The 27,981-nt window shown below is 46.2% G+C and overlaps 1 protein-coding gene across 1 annotated transcript; it reads left to right on the top strand.

The window, feature by feature from the left end:
* The first annotated feature begins 1,126 nt into the window (after positions 1 to 1,126).
* On the top strand, positions 1,127 to 27,981 carry scn1lab (sodium channel, voltage-gated, type I like, alpha b). The gene is made up of 27 exons (XM_062380895.1): positions 1,127 to 1,289; positions 5,627 to 5,946; positions 6,431 to 6,549; positions 6,754 to 6,843; positions 7,208 to 7,336; positions 8,247 to 8,338; positions 10,069 to 10,371; positions 11,039 to 11,102; positions 11,392 to 11,533; positions 11,619 to 11,825; positions 12,929 to 13,204; positions 13,655 to 13,996; positions 14,340 to 14,472; positions 14,577 to 14,815; positions 14,905 to 15,078; positions 15,433 to 15,789; positions 15,873 to 16,391; positions 19,339 to 19,516; positions 20,123 to 20,277; positions 20,396 to 20,569; positions 20,765 to 20,887; positions 21,671 to 21,946; positions 22,144 to 22,197; positions 22,281 to 22,418; positions 23,474 to 23,578; positions 23,663 to 23,933; positions 24,023 to 27,981. Exons 2-27 carry the CDS (start codon positions 5,680 to 5,682, stop codon positions 25,213 to 25,215), a joined length of 6,120 nt encoding a protein of 2,039 aa, XP_062236879.1. The 5' UTR covers positions 1,127 to 1,289; positions 5,627 to 5,679; the 3' UTR covers positions 25,216 to 27,981.

The raw sequence follows: 27,981 nt of genomic DNA, 5'->3' as shown, positions 1-27,981 counted from the left end.
AATAATTAATAATCAAAATAGTAGATAATAGAAAAATCTCATCTTGTCTGAGGAACAATCATTGATGCCAAATTAGAGAACCTAGCATAGAATCTTTTTAACAAAAGATGAATGATTATGAATCTATCCAGGGAGAATATAATCATAAATTCAGAAGAGAGAATAATGTGTTAAAGTTTGTGAAATCCCAAAAAACAAATATACTGGTAGTGTATTGAGAGGAAAATGTGTCAGAGTAATAGAGTACGTGAAATAAAAAAGATGTGCAAAATAATAAATATGGAACCCAAATAAGTGGAGAAACAAATAGAAGAAATTCAAATTCATCCATTTTATGCAAAGATCTTTGTGAATGTGTCAGCGCCCTGTCTGCAAGGCCTACAGTAGTGTAAGGTAACCAACTGTCCAGCAGGTGGCGTAAATTCACAAGAAAAACACAAGGGGCTGTATTTAAGCGTGGTCTCCACGTGAGCTAACCATAGACTGGAGCCAACCTGTTTCCTGTCACCTGTCACCCCCCCCCCCCCCTTTCCTTCAACTTATTAGTAAAATGTCAGTTCTACCCTTCATGTCATTATTTCAGTACCAACATTTAAAATAAAATCTTTATGTAAAGAGATGGTAACTTAAACAGAAGTAAGTAAGAATAGGGATTTTAAAAGTGAAATAATAAGCAAAAATAAAAACTTTATTTACACAGCACCTTTAAAAACAGGGTTTGAAAAGAGCAAAGCAAACTCAAGAGGTTAGTTTTTCTCATCATGCATAATAAAACTCCAACTTTATGTAATTCTATCAAATTTAAATGTTCATTAAGAGTTTTTCTATGATTTATCTACATTTTCTTTTAGATTCTGAAGCTGAACCAACATGTTGGATGAAAACCTGCAGGATTGTCACAGTGAAATAAGAGATATTAATTGAATTCATTGCATGTATGGGTTTAAACAGTAAATCTGTATTAATTTAGATCTAACCTCGCAGCTCTACGTCACCACTGGTGTATTTAGAACATGTGGCGTTCAGGCCATCTTGTCACCGCTTCTCTCCCGTGCCCAACCAACCGGAAGCGCGCATTGATTTCTCAATGGCGAGTGCAGGCTGCTTTAAAGAAGAAGAAGGAGAGCAACCAGGAAAAAGACAAATCCACTGATCTCTTATTATATCATTAACAAACCACCAGCGGATTATTTACACGGTTTTCACGCTCACTCCTGAAACTGCGGATTATTCTTTCTGGAAATGGGATCTACCTTCCAGGTCCCCACCTGCTGGGCACCATGATGGTGGTGAGTATCTTTCAATCACTCAAACAACGATTAACAACCGTCTTCACATCGTTTCTTTATAAAAACAAGAAGAATACATCCCATGTATTTATATTTATTGTCATTTGCCCATGTTTGATTGAATGCACCTCCGCTAATTATGCTCGTGATGTATCCTGCCTCATTTATTCCTCGACATTTTGTTTTAATCACGCAGAGAATATAGTCCTCTCTCCCTTTAATGGAACTAATATATTAATTTAACACCATTTACAGATATGATGAACATGTCCTCCTTTTCCAAACAGATTAAATGAACAAAACTGTCGTGTTGATCTTGAATATCGTCACCTCCCCTCCCATCCACCCTCTGTCAGCAACAGGCCCTTTTTTTATTGAGTGCTCTCTTCATGTGTGAATCAGAAATCAGAGGTCTCATGAGGATGTGACAGGAGGAGGAGACGGAGGAAGAGGAGGAGGTGTTGTGTTTTTGCTGATCCAGATGCTGCCTGTATAGATTTAGCACATCTGGCACACCGGGCACGCCCAGACTCATTGAGAACCATCCGGAGGTTTACAGGTGGTTTTAAACCGCTGGTCCTCCTCTGCACTTTGAGTTTTTACACATTTCACTACATGCTGAAGATGGTTTAAGCTCCTGGAGCCACAGCTCGAGAACTCCTCGGTTGGAGCTCCACGGAGCCCAGGCTGGAGTTGCGTCGCTCCCCCGGCTCGTGTGCGTGTTGAAGCGGATCGCCTCTCTCTGGTTTCGCTCCTGGGAGTCATGCCGCCGGTGGAGGTGGTTGTGCGGGGAAACGAGCTCTTGTGGTCGGTCGGAGAAATGCGACAAGTGTCGGTGTGTGGGCTCCAGGAGGTGAACGCGGAGACGTGATCAACATGGCGACTGCTTCTGCTCTTTTTTGAATCCGCCGACAATTAAGGTATCGTCTGATTTCTGATCAGCCTTTAATCTCCTGAGCTCGTATCTGTGGCTTTTACATTAATATCATGGAACATATTGTCATAAATATCTGCCACCTTTAGTGTATCACAGGTAGGCAACGGTAGAAGAGCGGTGAGACCAGAACAATCGATCATTATCGATGAATCTCACATTGTTATTCCTCTGAAGATTAAAGACAGGTTTTTGGAGATTGGAAGTTGTGGTTTCAAACTCCTAATGTCTAGAAACTTGTTAACAACAAAGCAAATCAAATTTAAAGTGTCATCATATATGGAATCTTTGTTTGATGGAAATGATATTGTGATAATGATAGATATCGTTTTGCAGCCCAGCATTATACTTACAGATTATTAAAGACACACACAAGCATGAATATCACAGAGTAAATCATTGTAATTGGTGATAAACGGATCCACCGTGTCTCATCGGGGAGATTTTCCATTTGCTGTCCGGGCTGAGCTTTAAGCACAATGGACAGCTCCGGCCTTTTGACATTTCAGTCATTCAGAGGAAATCTGAGCAGCTGAGGTAACGCACACAGCAAATACCCGGCCGGCTTCCACACAGAGATGTTGTATTGTCGTTGGGTCTTTTCAAAAGGTCTGTGGTTCCATTTGTTTGTTTTCTGAAGCAGCTGCCCTCTTAAGCTTCAGTATCAGTGAAACATCTGCCCCAGGAAACAAGAGAGCTCGTGTTTCCTTGCTTCAGGGCTCTTTAAACGAGGCAGAGCCGGCTGCGGTGATGGGGAAATATCAGGCACACGATTTGGACCTATAGGGCAAGTTTGTCAAGTCTGGCTTGTAAGAATAATCACATGATCGTAGCAACATTAAAATAGTTTGTGGTCGCTGTGATTGTTCCTCCTGGAATCAGGCTTCACTCGTCTGAATTACACAAAGTGGGTATTGTTCTGTGTTTTTATTGTGAAATTCTGTGGTATAACCTCCCCCCAGGCGGTAATTGTTTCCTGAGCTGCTGTGGAGAGAATAGTTTGATTCTTTTTTGACATTGTGTGGATCTCTTAATGGTTAGTGTGGGCAAACCATCAGAATAACAACTATCAGGGTATCAGGGCTTCTTAAAGGTCTAAAAAGTCGTAGTTTCAGGCTAGGTGTCATTTCAGAGGTGGAATATTGGAAGTTGAGTAGTTTCTCAGTTGTAGTAAGTTGGAAATTTGGAATTAAGATGCAATGGGACTTTGTTTTCTGGCAATATTATGATTTTTCTCTAATTTAATTCCCACTTTATTCTGGAAATCTTCCTTCAAAACGTTAGATAATCGAATTATATTAGCAGGGAGAAGAAAGAGTGCAACCCTGTCGTTTACTGCTGGACCGCTGGCCCAGTGAAATTGCTAACAGATTTAGAGCGTGACATAAGCCTTGCATCAAGGTTTCACGTCCATCATTCACAAGGCTGAGTGGTCGCTCTCTTTTGTGACCGGTAGGAAACAGAGGATTAGCCTCGGCTCTCCAGAGGCTTTAGATTTCTGAGCAACAGTGTGAAAACACTTGAAAACCACAGATAATGCTAGAGGTGTCAACATCCGGTTTAAATGCTGCACAATCACCATAGGCTGTGTCATGTGAATCACATGAGCGCAGAAATGTCACTTTATATGTGACCATGCTGATGGCTCTGAGGTGGGTGTGGATGTTCCACCTAGAGGGTCGATCAGGCTTTCACAACCCCCCCACCACCCAGCGGCTCTCGCCAGTCGAGCTGTCAGGCCACACGTCACAACACGGGTCCCGGGGCAGTCTTCAGGACACCAGCAGATGGGTTTTATGAGACGCCCCTATGGGAGAAGCTGCAATTAATTCACACGTTATGGCCTGTGAATAACCTCGAGATGCATGTAGCGGCTGCTGTTGCTTTGGAGTGAGTCTTTACATGGGTAATGATGGATGCTGCGTTCGCCTGTTTATCAGACGGATCTGATTTCAAAGCATGCTCTCTCAACGTTGTCATTTTAAGGACTAAAGCTTCACCACAGTGTTTAAATATTCGGATGGAACAGTTGAATTTTTACATCCAACACTGCATGAAAAACCTGATTTTCATCCTCCTGAGCCTTTTAGCTTTCTACTGGTAGTTGGTAACTTAAATTAAGTAAGAAGTAGTAGCGTGTCAATGTGCACGGTTCAATACTCTAGTCGAAACGCTTTGGTGATCACACAGTGTTCCAGAGATTCCCTTGAGTTGCTTGCCACTCATGAACAGATTTTAATTTCAAAACAACTTTAATAAAACCGTCCTCTTGCTGTAGCTTATAGCTTTTAAAAATAAAAATAAAGGTATATAGGTTGCTGTTGTCGAAGCGGTGTCTGCTTCTCCCAAAAAAGCTAAGAAACCTGCTGACTAAAGGAGACACCATGCACTTTTGAGATGATTCTGCCGGAGGGGGGTTCCTGTTTTCTGGGCCCGGGTCCCAGGAGGAGCGGGTTCCCCTGTGGGAGCTACTGGGACGGGGAGGCACCGAGGACGTGCTGATAATGGCCCACCAGGGTTTTTGGGGAAGATCTTGTTTTTGTGCCTCCTTCCTGTTATTCCCTGTGAGAACAGAGATGGGCTTCTGGGTGGATAGAGAAGATGTCGGGGCTGAATCTGATATTGCTCTCTTGTAACGCGTCGACTAAAATCTATGAAACAGTTAATTTATCCACTAATTAATCGTGCCATTAAAGGAAAGTACTGCTTGAGACCGATTAAGACCGAGGAGTAAATGGGGGGAACTGGTGAGATGATGTTCTCTTCAGAGTGTTTTTCTCTCCTGTTGTCCACCTCAGTTGTTGCTGGGTATTTCTGGGTCTTTGTGAATCAGCCAAAGGCGTGTCCTTAATGTCCGATCCCATATTTACTGTTTCCAAAGCATCCGTCCTACCTGTGACCTCGCTGCTTTCATTCTGCCCAGAGGTCAGAGTGAGACACATTTTCATTTCTTATTTTCTTGTTTCTGATCCAACACAAAGTAAAATGAAGGCACATCATTATGTCAGCTTTGTCCACATGATGAATACTGGTTATGAAACAGATTTCAGACCAGATAGAAACGTCTCACCATTGTGTTAAACACTTAGGCTCTCAAATTGGTATTAGTCACTCCGTCAACCATTTGCATGTGTCGTCTTTTATGTGCTTCTCTCCAACGCAGCTCTGGTCCTCCTCATGTCTGCGTGTGTGATAAGACTCCTGGACCTGCAGATTCCACTGACATTTGATTATCTGGTCAAAATGTAAAGGCAGCTGCTTCCAGACATGCACTTTATGTTGTAATCACTGTGATTTATCAGTTTCATGCTCACAGCTTGATCCAGGAAGATGAGTTGACCCCCAAAGGTGAATGTACCGACTATTTCCAGAAGCCCTCTGACCCCTTCCCTTCTCGCTGCAGCTCCCTGCCCAAGCTGAGCCCCTCGTTGCCCTCTGAAGAAGCAGGATGACAAGATGGCACAGCTGCTTGTACCGCCCGGACCTGACAGCTTCCTCCCCTTCGTCCCCGAGTCGCTGGCCGCCATCGAGAGGCGCATCGCCGAGGAGGAGGCCCGGAGACCAAGGGCGGACCGCCGCAGCGACAGCGATGATGAAAATGGGCCTAAGCCCAATAGTGACCTGGAGGCGGGGAAATCTCTCCCCTTCATCTATGGGGACACCCCACCCCACCTGGTGTCCACCCCTCTGGAGGACCTGGATCCCTTCTACAGCAATCAGAAGGTCAGAGCTGTTATAGGAACCATTTCTCCTCCTTTACAGGGTGAAACTGTACCTGTAAGATCTGTCCTTGACTCAGCTGGCCCTAAAGCATCATGACATGTGCTTTTTTGGCCTTAATTGCTTAAAGTTAATTGCCCAATTATCTCAGAACCACATGAGCAGATGTAGAAACGTCCTCCCACGCTGAAGAAAAATAACATCCTGTCTCTCCTGTGAGCGCAGATCAGTTTTTAATAGAGGCTGCAGGAAGCTGAGGCTCATTTTGGCACATTCAAGAGAATTGTAATTTGGGTCACTACTATTCATATGTTTAATGGATTTAATTGTCCCATTTGGGGTTCTGCACTCACAGAACTTTATAATTGGAGAATGACATCTAGTTCTTTCAGCCTTGTTTTTTTAAAGTTTTCCTCTTGGTCATTGTATTGAAGCAACTTGCCTCTTTGTACAGACTTTAATTCATTCTCTCTTGTCTCTCTTCCAGACCTTCATAGTATTGAATCGCGGGAAGGCAATCTTCCGTTTCAACGCCACTCCTGCCTGTTACATCTTAAGCCCGTTCAACCCCCTAAGGAGGATAGCTATTAGAGTTTTAGTACACTCATATCCTTTCTGCTGTGGTTTCAGCTTGATTCGGATTAGAGGGGTTTATTAAACAAAGGAGGGATTTAAATTGAGTTGGTCTAAATGTCACTTATAGACTCTGTGAATAGACTTTGTACATAGACACACATCAGGCTTTTATATTTATTGTGTTAGTTTTCTTTGTCCAAATTGTTTCCATTGTGTTCCTTAACTGTTTCTTACTTTGTTCAGCATCTTGATCATGTTCACTATCCTGACCAACTGTGCTTTCATGACCCTCAGTAATCCCCCAGAATGGGCCAAGAATGTAGAGTGAGTCCAACTTTGAATTTCACTTATTAGTAATCGATATATCTATTGATTTATATGAATATGATGATGAGACCCCCCACACATAACAAACAAAGATAATGCAAATGTCTCAGGATGACAATAGAGGTGCCATACATGTTAAGTTAAACAGAAAACAAGACAATTTGCCTTTTCAAGCTGTGCATGAGTCTCCTGTGTTCTGTTCACTGCAGCATTTTCAGGAGATAATGTAATAACCAGAAAACTCGTGAAGAACATGGTTGACTAATAAGATTTGAGGAGGAAGGGATAGATGCAATTCAAAGATGCAGCAGTGTCACCATCAACCAGCGTGGTTACTCTCCGCCTGTGTTTTCCTCTCCAGGTACACATTCACAGGGATTTACACCTTCGAGTCCCTTATCAAAATCCTGGCCAGGGGCTTCTGTCTGGGGAAGTTCACTTTCCTGCGGGACCCGTGGAACTGGCTGGATTTCAGTGTTATCCTCATGGCGTAAGTATTATGACAAGCCCGGTTAGGATGAGCTTAACGTGATCTGACGTAGATTAGCAGGCCAAATGCTTTTAATGCTAATCAGCCCAGCAGCCGATGAATTCCTGCTGAATGTGAGAAGAAGAGCGGAGAAAGGATAATCTCTAGCTTATTGGTTTTAGAGTCAGGAAAGGCAGCTCTGCTCCATAATGGATGTGACCCACCAAAGCATGACTCGGTTACTTCAGCTACTTAAACCAAATAAACCTTCAGTGTGAGATTACACAGGGAAAGTGATCTTAGTATGTGTAGATATAATATATATATATATATATATCTCATTCTGATTGAATTTTAATGTAATTGATTTGATTTTATAGTTGTTTTTCCAATCTCTATTAAAGAGTGTGGTCAGTTTGAGAGGGTGATTTCACATTTCACTCAAACAGACCCTGCTCTTGAGTAAAGATCTGAAGAAGAGCTGGTTTTGCTCCTCTGATGTTTGTCTTTGTGCACATGTGTTACTGGCTTCCTGCCTGTGCAATGCTGTGAAGTAACTGTGCATTTGATCCTGCAGGTATATAACGGAGTTTGTAAATTTAGGCAATGTTTCCGCTCTGCGCACATTCAGAGTATTGCGAGCTTTGAAAACTATCTCAGTAATACCAGGTAAGGCTGCCTGCGCCTGCCGCCAGCACTCCTGCCTTTGTCCTCTGTGCGTGACCGTTTGCCGTCCCCTCCTCTCCCTCCTTCCCTCTTCCTGTGACCCTCCCCTTGTCTCGTCACGCCATTTGTGTGGATGCCTGGTTTGTGTGTGTGTGTGTGTGTGTGTCTGTGTGCGTGTCTCCCACACCCCTTTTTTTAAAAAATGCCCCATCTCCCCAACTCCCGCCCTTCCTCTTCCTCCTCCTCCTCCTCCCTTCCCTTACAGATATGTCACAGAGTTTGTGGACCTGGGCAATGTCTCAGCACTGCGAACCTTCAGGGTTCTGCGAGCCCTGAAAACTATATCAGTCATCCCAGGTGAGCGAGCCATCGCGGCGCCCCAGAGGGTTTAATATAATGCTAACGGCTAACTGGCGTTCTGCAAACATCCAAGCACACCCGCCCCCCTCTCAGCTCATCTCACTGTAGCTTAGCCTGATGACGCCCGTCGCCGTCCCTCCATGCTGCCTTCTTCCCAAGGCCAGTAAAAGCTGGAATCTGGCTCCAATCTGCACAGATTGACAGGATTCAAAGCTTTTCCACACATCCTTCAAGGCAGAATTCTTTTTGGTTGAAATCTATTGCCTTGGGAGCCGTGCGAGTAGATTTTGTGCACCATTTGTTTTTCCTTTTTGCATGAGATATTGCAAAAGCCGATTTTCTGGTGGCAAGTACTTGTATGTGTAGGGTTCCTCCTCTCTGTGTTTTCCTGTGCATGTCTTGTTCGATGTGGTGTGTTCCTTTTTGGATAAGTTGTGATTTGGTCAGTGGTGGTTGGGATGTGGCGTTCTGAACACTCACTCTACTCACATCACACAATAACATTGAGGTCACATGCAAACCATCCATCCTCTAGTTCCACCTCATGTTTGAGATTTCATATACATCTAGTTGGGCTCTGTTTGTGTCGCAGTGCAAAGCCCGGTGCAAGCAGTGCTCGTCTTTGCCACTTTGGTTATTACTGTGTCTGTAGAGAAGTTACAACAAGATTTTAAAGCAGCATTCTGGTGAAGACCAGCTAATTTTTGTTGAGAATACAGATGCAAATAGATAAAATCATTCTGCAGGAATAAAAATAGTTTGACATTTAGAGTAACTCTCTCGTAACTGAAAGAAACTGGAGCCAGCAGTCAAGTTGAGTTTATGTATAAAGCACAACGACCACAGTTCACCGTGGTGCTGCACAACAAGAGGAGACACAATGTGATTTGCAAGAAAATAGATATGTAAAATAAACAATGCTCAGTTTAGCGCAACATAAATGCTGTGCTCAATTCAGGGGCTGAACCAACATGAGATGATCTGGTAGTTAGTTACTTTAAGCTGCTGCACCCTGCTGCTTTTATAATTTGTCTGCAAGAAAGGAAATATGTGTATTTCCCAAAATGTTAAACTATTCTTCTATAATACTACAAACTAAATACTTAAAGGAGCAGCTGCTTCATGCAAATGTACTCACAGAAAACATAAAAGACATAAAACCACATCAGAGTGGTTCTCCTCTTTCCTCCCACTCTGAAATGTTATCATCGGACTATTCCACCCCCCCATGCATCACTACAGCTGCAGGAGAAAGATCAAGAGAATTACTGCAACTTCTAATCAGTAGAGTCCCCCCCCCCCCCCCCCCTTCAGTTTATATTGCACTTCACTCACCACTTGACCTTGTGAAGCGACTGCTGCGCGCTGCTCTTTGCGACTGCACTCAGAGCTCAGGTGAACACTTTCACTCCTGTTATAACCACACAACTGATTTACAGAATATTATACATTAAAACAAACACACAGAAACACATTTTTTATGTACCATCATTTCCACTGAGACCAGTACTGGCAGTGCCCACAGCACCATAATGTGGTTTATCCATTCGTAGCATGGATCTGCCTGGTTCCTGTATGACCACAAACATACATGAGCCTCCACTTCGGATCCTAATGGCTGCTTGCTGCTCTCACCTCTGCTGCTTCTCTCTACCAGCTCGTGACAAACAGGCAGTAATCATTCTGCGATGTCCCCTTCCCGTCCCCTCGCCCTGTCCCACCTCCAGGCCTGAAGACCATTGTGGGCGCCCTGATCCAGTCGGTAAAGAAGCTGTCGGACGTGATGATCCTCACCGTGTTCTGCCTCAGCGTCTTCGCCCTCATCGGCCTGCAGCTCTTCATGGGCAACCTGAGGCAGAAGTGCGTTCGTTATCCGCTTACCAGCAACGCCACCAACATCAGCTACGTAACCAGCGACGAGGACATGTTTGTCAACTACTACAACAACTCCCTGATGGATATCAACACTACGTCTGTGCAGAACGCCACAGAGAACCCCTTCAACTGGACGGAGTACATCAGCGATCCGGGTAAGTAACATGTCTGCCAGGCGCACACAGAGGTTAACTAGGGTCAAGTTAGCTTCCTCCCCAGACGGCCTCAGTCAGATGCTGGCTACTGGATATGCAGAGATGGGTCAGTCGTGTTGGTTGTGCAGCGGGGGTCGGCCGTGATAGGCAGTGACAGCGATGGCTGGGAGCAGGGGCTGGTGGGAGAATGCGGCGAATAATCGCCTCAACAATAAAAGCCTCTAGTTTCACCCCCTCACTATCCTTCATCACTCTCCGATAGCCCATCTGTGTGGCAGCAGCGGCCTAAAGTGCTGGAGGAGGGTGAGTCACTGACGGTCAGCGGGACAGAGAGCAGACAGGCACCAGCTACATGACAAGCTGATACCAGAGAGAGAGAGAGAGGGAGAGAGAGAGAGAGAGAGAGAGAGAGGGAGAGAGAGAGGGAGTGAGAGGCTGATTAGAATCACACAGACGTTTTTAAAGTCTGGCATAGCTCCTGTTTCAGTGATGTAAAGTCATGTGCTCATGTCACACAACAAAGCATTAGTGCCACTCAAAGGGGGGGAAATATGAAATTTCGAGAATACAGTTATAATATTTCGAGAATCGAGTACTAATATTACATTTCTTCATATCCCCTGTTTGGCTCCTGTGTCTCTGACCCATTGTCTTCTCTCTTCTCCAGAGAATTACTATTACCTCCCTGGCCGCAGGGATGCTCTGCTCTGTGGGAACGGCAGCGGTGCTGGGTAAGGCTGGACATGTTTTATTTATATGACCAATTAGACGCAACACAAAGCTGAGCATACACAATTAGTGTCGACGCTTTCCACCGCACTTAAACCAACTGGTTAACTGTGGCTGCGTTTCATGGGTTTTGCCGATTGTTCAAACTTTTCCTTTATTCCTGTGCTGCTAATGGAAGATTTGCATCATTGCTGCATGTGACTAATAAATACCAGCTGATGTTATCACAGGCTTCAGGACTGTGTACAAGTTGCACCGAGGTGTCTCCTAATGCAGAGTGTGTCCTGACAGGCTCTGCCCAGAGGGTTTCACGTGTATAAAAGCAGGTCGCAATCCAAATTACGGCTACACCAGCTTCGACACCTTCAGCTGGGCCTTCCTCTCTCTGTTCCGACTCATGACCCAGGACTACTGGGAGAACCTCTACCAGCAGGTTGGGTTGGATTCATGATCAATTTCTGTGTCTTAATAGAATATATCCCAATGACCCTTCTCTTTGTTCCTCCCTCTACCGCCAGACTCTGCGTGCTGCGGGGAAACCCTACATGATCTTCTTCGTGCTGGTGATCTTCCTGGGCTCCTTCTACCTGGTCAACCTGATCCTTGCCGTGGTGGCCATGGCGTATGACGAGCAGAACCAGGCGACCATCGAGGAGGCGCAGCAGAAGGAGGAGGAGTTCCAGGCCATGCTGGAGCAACTGAAGAGACAGCAGGAGGAGGCACAGGCAGGACATTTCATCTTCTCTCTCTTCATAGTTCATTTTTGTTTCCATGTCATCAGAGTGATTATCTCACTTGAGAAAAGGTTTAAGGTTCAGGAAGAGACAGAGACTTCATAACAGAGACGAGTGGATGGGAGAACCTGCCTCCTTGTACCTGGGTGGGCTGTTGATTCTATGGCTTAGAGTCTTGATCCAGCTGCTATAAATAGTAATGCCCCAGACAACTGAAGGACCCCCCCCCCACACACACACACACACACACACACACACACACACACACACACACACCCTTTGATGACTGCGGCTCCCTCGGGGGTCAGACGTCCTTGGTCGACCTTTAGAAAGTCAAATTAGCAGATGAACATCGCAGCCAATCAGGGGTGTTGAGGCCAGGACAACAAAGTCTACAGGACTGCACGTATATCACACGGCAGAATGCAACAGGTTCAGTGTCAGAGAGGGATGAGGAAACGAGTACCAGGGGTAGATACAGCAGAGGTTCCCGACTAGGTCCACATGAAAGTGGTGATTGAATGATTTCATACAGTTGTTAGTTGGATAAACAGATAATGAAATTAACCAAAGTAATGAAAGGTCGGCTTGTTTTTATCTCATCTGTTCTTCCAGGCTCATAACATTCACGCTGTTGTTGTTGTTGTTGTTGTTGTTGTTGTTGTTGGCGGCAGCAGAGGCAGACGGAGGCAAAGATAAAACCTGAGTTCGAGGGAATTTAAAGATTCAAACCTTGTTACCACAAAACAAATGTTTATCCCTTAAAACACCAGATTTTACTGACTCATATCCCCGGCCCAGTTTTCAGAAAGCACCTAATGAAGAAGACTCTTCATCATCTTCTTGATACTCGATCGGGTTGGCTCATAAATATATTTATTGTGTTGTTTCACTTCTCATCACATGAATATCAATGATATAAATGCAAGAATCCAGGCGTCCATTTTTAGAAGGCGTCTGAGGCTTGTCGGCCACTGCTCTCAGCTGCCAGCACCCCCCCCCCCCCCCCCCCCCCCGCTCCATTCCGAGAGAACCTTTGAGACAGGCGCCGGGGTCGTCATGACAACTGTGCTTCTGCTCCCATTGGCTGGCAGGTTGCCGCAGCAGCAGCCACAGTGAGCGGCGAGTACAGCGGGAGGGGGGGCCCCACCTCCGAGTCCTCCTCGGGGACGTCTAAGCTGAGCTCCAAGAGCGCCAAGGAGCGACGCAACAGGCGGAAGAAGAGGAGGCAGAGGGAGGAGGAGGAGGAGAGGGGGGTGCGCAAGTTCCACAAGTCCGAGTCCGAGGACAGCATCAAGCGCTCCAGCTTCCGCTTCTCTGTGGACGCCAACCGCCTCTCTTATGAGAAGAGATGCTCCTCCCCCAACCAGGTAGAAGCTTCCCCTGATCACAAATCAGCCAATTAGGATGATTGTAGTTTGTTTACACGGGTACGTCACATCATAATGTAGTAAAAGAACTTGAACTTAATTTTCAGTATCTGAGAATCTAAGATTCCATTTTACTCTTTGGTTTCTGTTCAGATTAAACACTCAAACAAGTTATAATGTTTTAATTAGTAAAGATTTAGATGGATTTAACTGATACAGATACATTATTCACTACCTCTAATCTCTAACCTCTTTGATTCTACTCCATTTAATTTAGTCTCAGCTGTTTTTAATGTCTCTGATCAGCAGCTTGAATCTTCCTCTGGGTGAAATGTTTATGACCTCAAATCTAAAGTCCTCCAACTTAAAAAAAAAGTTTAGGAAACTGCACTTTAAAAAAGTTTGGTTGGTTTATATCCCGCATTTCTCTTTTTGAACTTTCTCTTTCAGTCTCTGCTCAGTATCCGAGGCTCCCTGCTGTCTCCTCGGAGGAGCAGCCGCACCAGCCTCTTCAGCTTCCGCGGCCGGGCCCGAGACATGGGCTCCGAGAACGACTTCGCCGACGACGAGCACAGCACCTTCGAGGAGAGCGACAGTCGCCGCGGCTCCTTGTTCCTGCCGCGCCGCCTGGAGCGCCGCTGCAGCGCCGTCAGCCAGACCAGCCTCGGGGCGCCGCGGGTCCTGCTGCCCGCCAACGGGAAGATGCACTGCGCCGTGGACTGCAACGGCGTGGTGTCGCTGGTCGGTGGAACGTCGGTAACAACCTCCCCTGTAGGTCTCCTGCTGCCTGAGGTGACTTCTTTGTTTCATGCTTTATTTTCCCATTGACCTCCTTCAAGTTTATCTCCTGAAGTTCCTTTCCTGCTTTGCTGCCTCTTTCGCCAGTCTATGGTTTTCAATTTACACATTCGCTTTACTTTTTTTTCACATTTTCATCCTCACTCTCTAAATCAATTGAGCTCTATGGCGCAGATGAATGATACCTATCAGGGTTTAGATGCACACACACTATCTGATGGTAACATGGAAATGATTCTGACCAGATCTGCGGGACTCACTTCCTCTTCCTCTATCCCTCTGGCCTCAGATATTTTGCCGTAAATCTTTCTCTTTGTGTTTAATTTTGTATTTCCAGGGAACAACGACAGACACTGAGTTGAAGAAACGCCGATCGGGATTTCGCAAGCCGTCCATGGATTATCTGGATGAACCAGTTGGTCGGCAGCGAGCCATGAGTGTGGCCAGTATCCTCACCAACACCATGGAAGGTCTGGATCAGGATGCATAGTTTTTAACCTTATGCCATCAAGTTTGAAATCTGAAGAGAATAGGGGGGTGGACACAAATAAATCCATTCATCTCTCTTTTGCAGAGCTTGAAGAGTCGAGACAGAAGTGCCCCCCCTGCTGGTATCGATTTGCCAACACCTGTCTGATCTGGGATTGTTATCCGGAGTGGCTGAAAATCAAGGAGGTGGTCAACATGGTGGTCATGGACCCATTCGTGGATCTGGCCATCACCATCTGCATCGTGCTCAACACCCTCTTCATGGCCATGGAGCATTACCCCATGACCAAGGAGTTCAACACCGTGCTCTCGGTTGGAAACCTGGCAAGTGTTGACCGACTGGATTCAATCTGAAATACATTTAAAATGCATCTCATGAGACAGATTCAAACTTCTAACTCTTCCCCCACCAGGTGTTCACGGGCATCTTCACAGCGGAGATGTGCTTCAAGATCATCGCCCTGGATCCCTACTACTACTTCCAGGAGGGCTGGAACATCTTTGACGGCATCATCGTTAGTCTGAGTCTGATGGAGCTCGGCCTGGCCAACGTGGAAGGCCTGTCTGTGCTCCGCTCCTTCAGACTGGTGAGAGTGAAGAGTTGACATGAACCTGAGCTTCTGGGATCAGGCTGATTACTGTCGTGTTCTTAATGAGGGGACGAGAGCTTCTGTGCAACATGACTCCACCGAGAGTTGCTGAGGCCTCTGGGGCTCGCTTTGTTTTTCTCTGCTCACCTGATATGTGCTGCAGTACAGCAGGGCCACGGTTGATGATCTTTTATGATAGAAATAATGACTTACAAGGAGATTTAAGTTCAATTTATAGGAATACATATGTCCATGAGCTTTCAGACATTTGTCTTTTCATTAAAACTAGTTAATAATGACAGTTGTGGTGGTTATTCCTCTGAACTGCTGACCTTTCCCTTGTCCAAACAGCTGAGGGTCTTCAAACTGGCCAAGTCGTGGCCCACCTTGAACATGCTGATTAAGATCATCGGTAACTCGGTGGGCGCTCTGGGGAACCTGACGCTGGTGCTCGCCATCATCGTCTTCATCTTCGCCGTGGTGGGCATGCAGCTGTTTGGCAAGAGCTACAAGGAGTTTGTGTGCAAAATCTCTGAAGACTGTAAGCTGCCGCGCTGGCACATGCACGACTTCTTCCACTCCTTCCTCATCGTGTTCCGGGTGTTGTGTGGAGAGTGGATCGAGACCATGTGGGACTGCATGGAGGTGGCAGGGCAGACCATGTGCCTGATAGTCTTCATGATGGTCATGGTCATTGGAAACCTTGTGGTACGTCGTGCTGTGTATATTCTCTCCAGAACTCCCAGCTACAGGAAGGTGAGGAGATGTTGATGATGTGAATTTCTTCCCAGGTCCTGAACCTGTTCCTGGCTCTCCTCCTGAGCTCGTTCAGTGCTGACAACCTGGCAGCCACTGATGACGACAGTGAGATGAACAACCTGCAGATCGCCGTGGGCCGCATCCAGCGGGGCTTCGCGTTCATCAAATCCGCGGTGCGGCAGTTCGTCCAGAGCCACTGCTTCGGCGGGGGCAGCAAGGGATCCGGTCTGACCGAGGAGAGCAAGCCCCTGGACGAACTGCACAGCAACGGCAAAGGCAACTGCATCTCGAATCACACGTCACTGGAGATCACCAAAGAGCCCAGTAGGGTGTACATGACGGAGGGCAACGGGCGGCCAGGAGGGGGGCTGGTGGTCGGGGTCAGGGACACGGCTGTGAAGTACCCCATCGAGGAAAGTGACTACATGTCATTTATTCACAACCCCAGCGTCACGGTCACTGTGCCCATCGCTGTGGGCGAGTCCGACTTTGAGAACCTGAACACAGAAGATTTCAGCAGCGACTCGTCGGACGTGGAGGGCAGCAAGGAGGTAAGATGAGTGAATGATCGACTGTCAGGTTGAGGGACATCTCTAGAGTCGTGCAGCTTTCGTTTGTGTTTAATTACTTTTATATTTGTATAAGTAAATAAATAATATAAGTTAATATATTAAATTTCAACTTCCAATTCGCCTCAGCATTAGTAAAGCTTGTTCTTATCCTCGAACCCAACGCTACTTCCAACAACAGTCAGCTGATGAATATATTGAGGGAATCTGCTGGAATTGAGGAATAACAACTTAGTTGCATTTGACCTGTGTATCATCTTCACTGTCTAGTTGTGCTCATTAGTGTGTGTGTGTGTCAGTGTGTTCCTGTGTTTGTGTACAGTGTTAACACGGTTGACTCACCAACACAATCACCTGCTAAAGAGACTAATTTAATGAAGCAGCAAACTTAGAACTTAAAGATCTATGTCTGCTGCACAACAGAAATCAGAGATCCAACCTTCTACCATTTGAACACAATCAATACTTTTGGTGATGGCTGGCCTCAGAGCAGATGCCAGGTGTTGTGTTCCGTGTTGCCAGGCTGACGGAGCATCGGGACGCTGCTCCCTGGTGATGTCAACCTGCCACTGTGGGTGTGGTGCCAATTCTCCGCGGTTCAAAACAACTCCGGAGACTAATCTTAGCCGTGGCACCACATGCTCCATATATGGGTCGGCAGTGACTCCCTGACTTGACGCCCTGTAGCAAGGGGCTGGTGAATTCTAGATATATATAGAGGGATGAATTTATGCTGTTTTCGTGCCTGTTGTGAGAGATGAGTGTCACATGTCAGGATGAAAACTGCGTCTTCTCAGGAAAATGCATTCAGGGAAATGATGTCTGTGGCCACTGTGCCCTGTGGGCTGACTGGTGCGTGTGACTTACTGTGTCTAACCCCCCGTTTGTTATTGCAGCCGTGTCACAGACGCTCTCAAGGTTTTCATTGAGAGGAGACTTGTAAGACCACTTTATTGTACCATAGCACTAACCATGAGGACTGCCTCCGCCATCTACAGACAAACTACATACGTTTTCTCATACCTTCAATGGATTGCCCATTTTTTCTGTTCTCTGCCTGGTCTGCCCTCCGTCCCCCAACCCCAACCTCTTTTCTTTATTACCCCACCCGCCCCTCTCCCGTACAGCAGTTCCCTTACTGCTGTAAGTCTTCCCTTTAACCCCCCCCCCCCCCCCCCCTTCATGATTTATCTCCAAACATCAGGCTGTATTGCAGTTACAAACCATTAGGAATGAGCAACACCACCTTTTTTTTCCCATTGATATTCAAACTCATCTGAACTCATGATGTTTGCTTTTGATTTCATTGCTTGGTTTTCACTTGGTTTTGGAATTGATTGGCATCCGGCACTCCGAGCGTGAGAATGAAGGAAGAGTGGAGGTGGAGGGAGAGGAGGAGAAAAAAAACAAATTGAGAGAGATGGAATGGAGGGATGAATTTTACTCTATAGTCGGGGGAAAAAAATCATTTGTCCGGTTCATTGCCCATTAACACAGACATGGAATAATTGTTTCCTGAGATATTCACATTTTCATGGATGATTCTTTACAGAATTCTTTCCAAGGAGATTGAAACACAAATGAATCGGTGCAGATTTTTGCAGAGTTGCAAAACATATAACACACGGCAGTTATCTGAAATATAGAACTGGAAATTCTGACAAAAAACACAATTATATTTGTCTTATTTTAAGTGCTTTTATGCCTGTGTTATTCCGTTTTTGTTTTGCTGCAACTATCTTGACACTCGTAAAACTATAGCCATTAATATCAGACATTTCCTATAGTGATGAAAACATGGTAGGTAAAGAGTATAAATAATCATCTATGTACTGAAGAGGTAAGATGGGTATGCAGGAGAAAACGAGCGGGAAGGGAAACGCCTTTCCAGAAAGCGATGCACTCGTGAGCGGCATGCTTCCATCATTCCCATGCTGTATTAGCTGGGTCCCACAGCAATCAGGGCTGCTGCACTGTCTAGGATGACATGTTCCTAACCTCCACACACCAGGCAGATCAGACACACAAATAGAAACACAAGACCCCAAAAAGCCTCACACGCTATGCAGATGATGTTGTAATGTACATTACTGCGAGATGACCTCAGGGCTTCAGGGGGGAGAGAGGGAGGGAGGGAGAGAGAGGGAGAGACAAACAAACAAACAAACAAACAAACTTTACATCAACAACACTTGCACATCACTTAGTCCTGAATGCTTTCTGGGTCTGTCATGGGAGCTGATCTTACCAATGGGAACAAAAGACAAATGGCAGTCCACATGCTGTCTTATAAACAGTGCACAGTACTGGTTTTTGCTGGTAAGCTAATGTGGTTATCCGTCTACTTCAACATAAACAGAGGAAGCTTGTCCACTGCTTTCAAGGAATGGAAATAACGTGTTTTCATGTCACTGAGGAAAAGGTGGAGCACTCATTTTGTGGGCGGGACTCTAGATTTGAGGGGCGGGGACACTGCTTTTCCACCATTTTGGAAATGGGACAAACTCCAGACAAATTGATTTGGGTTCATTTTTTTCAGTGCACATGAAAATACTTGAGCACATGTTCTGCTTGGTTCTATTTCAGGCTTGGATTGATAATGCACCAGAATACTGCATGCACTCTTCCTCAGAATGAGGTCACATCAAATGTACCTACAGTGCATTTCCACACGGGTTAACCCCCCCCCACGTCATGTGTTCCTACATAATTTGATTTTAGCTATCAGATAAAACTGATATCAAAGCCTGTAGATACATTTGATCGATGCTGCATGATGATGATGATGATGATGATGATAATACTGTGACTTTTTAGAGTCCAACTCTGTGAGCTCTCGCAGTGTCAGGTTTCCAGTTGTGGCACTGGAGTGAATCACAACCAGCTCAGGAGGTTGGCTCCTGTAACCTCTGATCCTCTGTGATTCCAGACTCGGCAGTTTAACCTCTCATCTTCTTCCCGGCCCGCGCAGAAGCTCGACACAGAGCCCAAAGGTCTGAGCTCATCGGAGGGTAGCACGGTTGATATCCGGCCCCCGGGAGATGGGGTTGACTCGGTGGAGCTGGAGCCGGAGGAGTCTATGGACCCGGAGGCCTGCTTCACAGAGGGTGAGGGGGACGCGAGGGGGACGGGCAGAGAGGATGATGGGTAGACGGGGAAAAGTGGGCCAGCGCGAGAGAGGTGGGAGAGGAAACACTTCAGCAGCCCATTTCAAGACGTGGAGTAAATCGCATTAACTGCTTGTGCTCAGCACCCGTGTGCTGAATGACAGTGAATACTAATGCTCAGCAGGACAGAAAGAGAAGTAGACTGTGGTATTCTCTTGGTTTGAGATGTAACCTGACATTTTATCCGCCACAGCTCCAGCTCAACTCTGAATGTGCAAACTCCTCTTCAGTCATTCATGAATGAAACGTTAAATTAACACATCTTTTTGTGGCTTGGGGATAAGATACTGGAGGCCGAGCATTCACATTATGTTGGGAACGTCTCAAATAGGATTATTATTTAGTTGTTGCGTTATAATGCTTTGCATCATATTTGTGAGCAGTGGAAAATTACATGTTCACTTTTTATTTTCATTCACTTTGTTTCATATTATTAAGAGACTAAAGAATAAAAACCTGATTTTAAAAACAAAAGAAGACTCATCTTTAAAAGGCCTCTCCTGTTCTGCAGTGTTGTAATGAACCTGGACACTCCTCTGCCCGCAGGCTGTGTGAGCAGGTTCCAGTGCTGCCAGATCAACGAGGACAACGACAATTATAAGAAGTGGTGGAATCTGAGGAAGACTTGCTTCATCATAGTGGAGCACAACTGGTTTGAGTCCTTCATCATATTTATGATCCTGCTCAGCAGTGGGGCGCTGGTGAGCAAACGTTGATGTGTATTTACAGTTGACTGCTTCTGCTTATTTAACCCACGATGCATGTGGATGTCCCAGAGTTCCCTTCTTCACACCTTGATGTGTCTTCCCCTCTGCACAGGCGTTTGAGGACATTTACATCGAGCAGCGGAGGACCATCAAGACGATGCTGGAGTACTCGGACAAGGTCTTTACTTACGTCTTCATCCTGGAGATGCTGCTGAAGTGGGTGGCATACGGCTTCGTCAAGTACTTCACCAACGCCTGGTGCTGGCTCGACTTCATCATCGTAGACGTACGTATATCGTCTGATGGATTCATGCTGTTGAAATCTGCTTCACAGTTGTTGTTCATGTGCTGTGATTCATTTTAAATGCTCCATGATGTCTGTAATGCTACGAATCATTCATGGGAGATACAGCCTCTTATGAGGCCGGCACTTCACGTCTCACCTTTCACCCTGCTCGTCTCTGACATTGTCTCCTCTCAGGTGTCCCTGGTGAGCCTGGTAGCCAACGCTATGGGCTACTCGGAGCTTACCGCTATCAAATCTCTGAGGACGCTACGAGCCCTCCGGCCCCTGAGGGCCCTGTCTCGGTTTGAGGGCATGAGGGTAAGAGCACGAGGATTAACAGCGACTTTTAATTAGTGTTTCTCTACAAACAAGCTAACGCGCGGCAGATTAGTACTTAGTTAGTAGTCTTATTAAGAAGGCTAAGATTTGTCTTAATCCTGGGAGTGGATGTGTGAAGAACTCTGCAGTATAATTCATATTTCCACGTGTATAATGCAGGTGACATGTGAAACAAGTCGGACAGACACGTTGTTAAACTCTCTTTAGACTGCACGCCTGTCCCAGCTCCTGTAAAGTTATCTCTTCCTTACGATTCCGCTCTTGAACTTCTCTCTCTCTGCATGCCTCTTCACATCGTGTCACTGGATTAATGTACTCTGCTGTTTTCTGACGTTGCTCGTGTTGTGCCTTTGACCTGTAATGTTTTTCTTTGTTGTGTGTCTTTTTTCATTTGCAGTCAAACAAAATGTTGTGACTTCATCCTGCCTCTCTAAGGTTTTTTTCAGTTTTTTTGCTTTGTTACCTATCAAATGTAAATTTTCTCACCTCTCCACTCTCTTCTTCTGTCATGTTTTCAAATCTCTCTGTAGACGTGCACGGTGGTAAGAGCTTCACATGTGCACACGTAACATATTAAACACAGCTCTGAATAATATATCAACACTTTGAATTTGTAAGTCAGTGGCTCTATAGCTCTGAAGGCACCAATCAAATCCGGTGTCTTATTTAAGAGCCGTTAAGTGATTAGATGATTGTCATGGCCACTTATCCAAAATCAGACATGGACATGAGAGTGCTGAGGTTGTGTGCTTTGACCTCCAGGTCGTGGTGAACGCGCTGCTGGGCGCCATCCCCTCCATCATGAACGTGCTGCTGGTCTGCCTCATCTTCTGGCTCATCTTCAGCATCATGGGCGTCAACCTGTTCGCGGGGAAGTACTACTACTGCGTCAACACCACCTCGGACGAGGTCTTCCCCATCCACATCGTCAACAACAAGACGGAGTGCCTGAACCTGCTCAACGACAGCGGCCGCTGGAAGAACGTCAAAATCAACTTTGACAACGTGGGGGCCGGGTACCTGGCTCTGCTACAAGTGGTGAGTCTCTGCAAAGGCTGGCAGCGATAACCCATCATTTAGACCCAGAGTTTAGGATTAAGATATTTATTACGTTCTAGCCTCCGTCCCACTCCCCATAAGAGAATTTCTTCAAAATAGATGAAATCCCCTTTTTGGTTAAACAACTTCTCTACGTGTTAATCAAGCAGCTTTAACGTGTCCTCATCTCCTCCTAGGCAACGTTTAAGGGTTGGATGGACATCATGTACGCAGCCGTGGACTCTCGAGACGTAAGACACTTCTATCTCCGACTGAACGACCTGATGCACAATCAGCAGAGCTCTACATATTTAATGTATCTGTCTCTTTACAGGTGGAAGATCAGCCCAAATATGAAGTGAACCTGTACATGTACCTCTACTTTGTCATCTTCATCATCTTCGGCTCCTTCTTCACCCTCAACCTGTTCATTGGTGTCATCATCGACAACTTCAACCAGCAGAAGAAAAAGATGAGTTGCATTGAGGAACTTTCTCCATTTCTATTTTAACTTGGGGCTTGGCAATTCAAATCTCAGTCCCACAACATCAGACACTTAGTTATTAGTATGCTCTACTTTAATATACAGATATTTAAACAAGCTGCAGAAATTCATTTTTATATACTAGAACATGTTGCCCAGCCCTAACTGTAGCTCTGGCTTTAATAGATGCTGTGACATTTCAAATTGAGCATGAAATCTCAGGCAAGGTCTTGAAGAAGAAGCCCCGATTTATCCAAAGAAGAGCTCCAGCTGTGTTCAAGAAAGAACTGAGCTGCAGGACTCATTATCTGGAGCACTTTGAGGACCCTCACCCCTGCCGAGGATTACTGAGGCTGTGTGACTCACTGAGAAACACCCTGCCTGCACACGCGCACACACACACACACACACACACACACACACGCAGTGTCACAAAGAACGCAGTTTGGAAATCTGCACTCCGTTCAACCGAGCGCTAACAAGCAGGATTGGCAACGCCCAAGAGTAGGGGGCAGAGGGGGAGGAGGGTGAGAGGCGGAGAGAGAGGTGGGGGGGGGGGTTGCGAGCCTCCGCCGCTGCCGGGGACGACTTGACTGACTGCCTGAGTGACTGAGACACCGCATCAGTGGCTGTGCTTCAGCAGCCCCACAGCCACAGCGCCACACAAATGGTGGTTCAGCGGTGACACCAGTCTTCCTCCAGACATGCATCCTGCACTCAGAGTGTGATACTGAGCAGGGGAACTCATGTCTTTGATTAATGAGAGCACAGCGCGCGTGCCGGCTCAAAGAAAAACCTTATTACTGTATTATTCGGCTCAATCGTGAAGCAGAAAGTCTCATCTGGATTTATCAGGTGAATTGAATACATTTCACCTGCAGCGGGATTTATTGGCATGTAGGATTTTGAGCAAGAACAAAAAGTACCAGGCCACAGATCCTTCCTGCAAACTTACTTCATTTCATTCAACACATAATCAAGAAACTGCTTCACTTTGCTTTGTTGTACACGGTTGTCACCAAGTTCTTCTATTCCCCCTTTACTTTGGAGGTCAGGACATTTTCATGACTGAAGAACAGAAGAAGTACTACAACGCCATGAAGAAGCTGGGCTCCAAGAAACCACAGAAACCGATACCTCGACCGACCGTAAGAGCCGACACACTCTGGTTTCATGCTCCGCTCGGCTGTCACTTCTTGGACCTCGTGTAAAATCTCCTCCTCTTCCCTCAGAACGCTTTCCAAGGCTGCGTGTTCGACTGCATCACGAAGCAGGCGTTCGACATCGTCATCATGATCCTCATCTGCCTCAACATGGTGACCATGATGGTGGAGACCGACGACCAGACGAAGGAGATGGACACCATCCTCTACCGGATCAACATGGTCTTCATCATGCTCTTCACCACAGAGAGCGTGCTCAAGATGATCTCCCTGCGTCACTATTACTTCACCATTGGCTGGAACATATTTGACTTTGTGGTGGTGATCCTGTCCATCGTGGGTGAGGACATATGTGAAGGCGTTTTTGCTTTCAAGTGCAATTGCAGTTAAATTGTGTGCTTAATGTTTGTTTTCTTTTTGTTTCTACAGGAATGTTTTTATCCGAAGTTATCGAGAAATACTTTGTGTCCCCAACGCTGTTCCGAGTGATCCGTCTGGCCAGGATCGGCCGCATCCTCCGTCTCATCAAAGGCGCCAAGGGCATCCGGACGCTCCTCTTCGCCCTGATGATGTCACTCCCCGCCCTGTTCAACATCGGCCTCCTCCTCTTCCTCGTCATGTTCATCTACGCTATCTTCGGGATGTCCAACTTCGCCTACGTCAAGCGTGAATCCGGAATCGACGACATGTTCAATTTCGAGACCTTCGGGAACAGTATGATCTGCTTGTTTCAGATCACCACCTCAGCCGGGTGGGACAGCCTCATGGCGCCCATACTGAACAAACGGGAGCCCGACTGCGACAGCCAGATGGAGCACCCAGGCAACTCTTACAGAGGCAACTGCGGCAACCCGTCGGTGGCCATCTTCTTCTTCGTCAGCTACATCATTATCTGCTTTCTCATCGTGGTCAACATGTACATCGCCGTCATCCTGGAGAACTTCAGCGTGGCCACGGAGGAGAGCGCCGAGCCGCTGAGCGAGGACGACTTCGAGATGTTCTACGAGGTGTGGGAGCGCTTCGATCCGGACGCCACTCAGTTCATGGAGTACAGTAAGCTTTCTGAATTTGCAGACGCTCTGGACCCGCCACTGCGCATGCCCAAGCCCAACATGATCCATCTCATCTCCATGGATCTGCCGATGGTGAGTGGCGAGCGAATCCACTGTCTGGACATCCTGTTCGCCTTCACCAAGCGCGTGCTGGGCGAAGGCGGCGAGATGGACGTGTTGCGCGGGCAGATGGAGGAGCGCTTCATGGCCTCCAACCCCTCTAAGGTGTCTTACGAGCCCATCACCACCACCCTGCGCCGCAAACAAGAGGACATGTCGGCCGTCATCATCCAGAGAGCCTTCCGCCACTACATGATCCGTCTGGCCATGAAGAAGGTGTCCACCCTCTACAAGGAGAAGCTGAAGGAGGGCATCCGCGACCCCGACAAGGACGTGATGGTCATCAGCAAGTTCACCGAGAACTCCACCTCGGAGAAAACGGACATGACTCCGTCCACGGCCTCCCCCCCCTCCTACAACAGCGTGACGAAATCGGACAAGGACAAATACGAGAAGGAGAACAGGGAAAAGGACAACAAAGGAAAAGACTCGAAAGAACGAAAGAAATAGACTTTCTTTTTTTAAAGGAACAAAACATTCAAATCAGAGACATGAGAGAAATTTGTTTACAGCTTCTGAGGGCGGGTAGATAGACCTAAGCGTGTGTGTGTGGATTGTGGAGGAAAGCTCCTCCAGGGAGGCCTAAGAATCAGAGTGTGGTTTGATGGGTCCTCTCAGAGCGGAGATGTGGATATGAATGATCCAGCAGACACTGCCAGAGTCGAGTGGAACAAGGAGAAGCCGCCCTGCAAATCGCTTGTGATGTTCCTATTGGTTGTTGTTGCTATCTGACACACTTGAGTGTACTGTTAAGTTGTCTGTAGCTAGTGCTGCTGCTACTAATATAAATCCAGTGTCTTGAATTTAACAATAGCTGTATCACTTAACGAGTACTCTGCATTCTTGTTTGTGTTCTTTTGGTTTTGAGATTTTCCTTTTTTTTATGAGAAAGAATGTTTTCTACTTTTTGTGTCCTTATCGTGAGAATGTGTCCACTGCTTTCACTGTTGTAAAATCACCAAGGGCAGAACAAGTGGATACTGGAAACTACGACAGCCACGTAAAGCTGGTACGATGCAGGGTCAGGACCATGTCAACGCTAGATCAAGTGCAAAGGACAGATACACACACACACACACACACACACACACACGCGCACACACACACACACACACACACACACACACACACACTGGTGATTGTTCAAATCTGTTTTGTGCTTTTGTCTTAACGGCCATCTCCCCATTTCAATACGAAGCACACAAGTCTCTAGATTCAGAGAAGCTGAATGTATGCAAGCCAAGGAAGGAGATACATGTTTGACATTCAGGGAAACGTGCCTGGTTTCGTTACTGCGGGAGTGAGATGAGAAGATTTCATCCATTTAGCTGCTGGCGTCCGAAAAGGCTCATTTATGCTCAACGCAAGATTCTGACTCTTTTCATAGATGACGGCTGCAGAACTGAGCTTGAACACTGGACTCACATGTGATGGTGGTTGTTCCCGCTGTTGGCGCTGACGCCATCGTCTTAGCAGCAACAATCACAGTTGGCTTTGTGCTTTTACATTCATATATGGTCGAGTAAAATTGGTAATATGAAAGTACAGGAGAAAGAGGATCTTCGGCTGATACCTCAACCCCCGGTAAACCTTGACATTTGAGTTCTTTCCTGAACTAAGCAGAAGCGACATGATCATTTCTGGACATTAAAAGCATTTTTCAGCTTTGCAGTGAACAGGTTGTTTTCCTCTTCAGCTTTAGCTAAGATACAAACACAAGAACAAGATTCACTCCTCATTCAACCCTCGACGACAAATCCGTACGTTTCCCTAAAATGTCGGAGTGATTTCCTGGAGGTGACGCGCACGTGTGATTGTTTCATCCGCTGTCGTATTGCAGTGTCTCTTCTCCCCGGCTCCTTGTGCCCCCCCCCCCCTCCTCCTCCTTCCCACCTCCTCCACAGCTCTTGTAAAGAAATAATCTCAAGTAATAAAATATACAAAAAAAGGAACAATGTCAATCTCTCTAACTTCTCGAATGAAGGTTATAATGTCACAACTTGTTGGTTTGAAGTTCATGTTGTTTTTGTACTGTAAATAATATCTGGGCTCAGAGTATATGTAGGAGCACTTTCTATCCCCCAGCCCTATGTAACACCACATGTAAGTGTGGGAGAAAAAGTCTGCACGTGTTTGTGTTTGTATGCGAGTGTTGTTTATGTTCTGCTGCAGTAGCGAAACTTCAAACTTCTTTCATTACTTGATGACGGCAGGCTTGGACAGGAAGTCGCGTCATCAGACTGTTGCTCAATGGGTACAGCCCAGCCCCCCCACCCCCAGGCTCTGTCCCTGCACCAGGTCTTTGTAGCGTTCAGATTCTCTCTCAAATGCCTCCTTGCACCCCGCGGCACAGTCAGCTCCACTCGGAAGATCTTCTCTCCTTCAGTGGGAAACAGGACTTAATCTTGATGACATCTGGAAACTGGAGGCATCTTTTGCTCTTGAGTTGATGGTTCCCGGTTCTCTCACGCTCTAGAATGTCAGCGAGCACAGTCTGTACTTTGTCGTGGCTCCACACATATCATGGTGCCTATTTGCCCACAGATCTTGCACATCGGGCTGCCTCTTCTGCCCCACCTGTGCAGGTTCACGGGGGTGTGAGGGGGGTTGTAGACGGCCCTTAGCTAGAAGGAGATCCAGAAAGGCTCTAGTCCCATAGGTCAGCTCTTGTTAACTCTCTTGGGGAGGTCCCACCTTGTCCAGGCGCTCCCTGGTCATGTTGGCTTGTCCCCATTGTTCCCAGTCCTCGCCTTTCGATGATGTCCTTGAGTTTGAGGTTTCCTTCTGTTTGTGCCAATATCATATTCTAAAGATTGTTTTTACTGTAGGTATGAGTCCATCTGATTCACGTTTTTTCCTCCAGGTGTTTTTCTTTTTGCCCCTGCACTGTAACACACATGTTTGGTCCCATCTCTGTAGATACAAACCATGAAGCCATCAGTAGCCATCTCTCAATGCGCTTGTAGTGTTTTCAGTGAACTGCATGCAAGTGACTCCTGTCTGCTCATGTGGTCATATCATTTCAAAGCCAAAAGAATAAAGGACATATTTTTTGTAAATGCTTGTTTATTGGAACTTTGGTCAATTGAACAGGATCATGTGGTTCAAGTACATGTTACACTTAACTATGTAATTTGCTAAATGTGATGAGTGATATATATATTTATTTTATTTTATTTTAACCAAAGATGTGGCAAGAAAAGACAAATCTAGATT

Source organism: Platichthys flesus, chromosome 22 (genome assembly GCF_949316205.1).
Source record: "Platichthys flesus chromosome 22, fPlaFle2.1, whole genome shotgun sequence".
Taxonomy (NCBI): domain Eukaryota; kingdom Metazoa; phylum Chordata; class Actinopteri; order Pleuronectiformes; family Pleuronectidae; genus Platichthys; species Platichthys flesus.
This window is presented reverse-complemented; position numbering and strand designations above follow the sequence as displayed.

Bases quoted from the DNA above. Each gene is read 5' to 3' on its own strand.
- scn1lab (XM_062380895.1), top strand. From the start codon at position 5,680: ATGGCACAGCTGCTTGTACCGCCCGGACCTGACAGCTTCCTCCCCTTC. The intron at 10,372-11,038 runs GTAAGTAACATG...TCTCTTCTCCAG, and splicing joins GGAGTACATCAGCGATCCGG to AGAATTACTATTACCTCCCT. The intron at 22,419-23,473 runs ATGAGTTGCATT...TTCCCCCTTTAC, and splicing joins TCAACCAGCAGAAGAAAAAG to TTTGGAGGTCAGGACATTTT.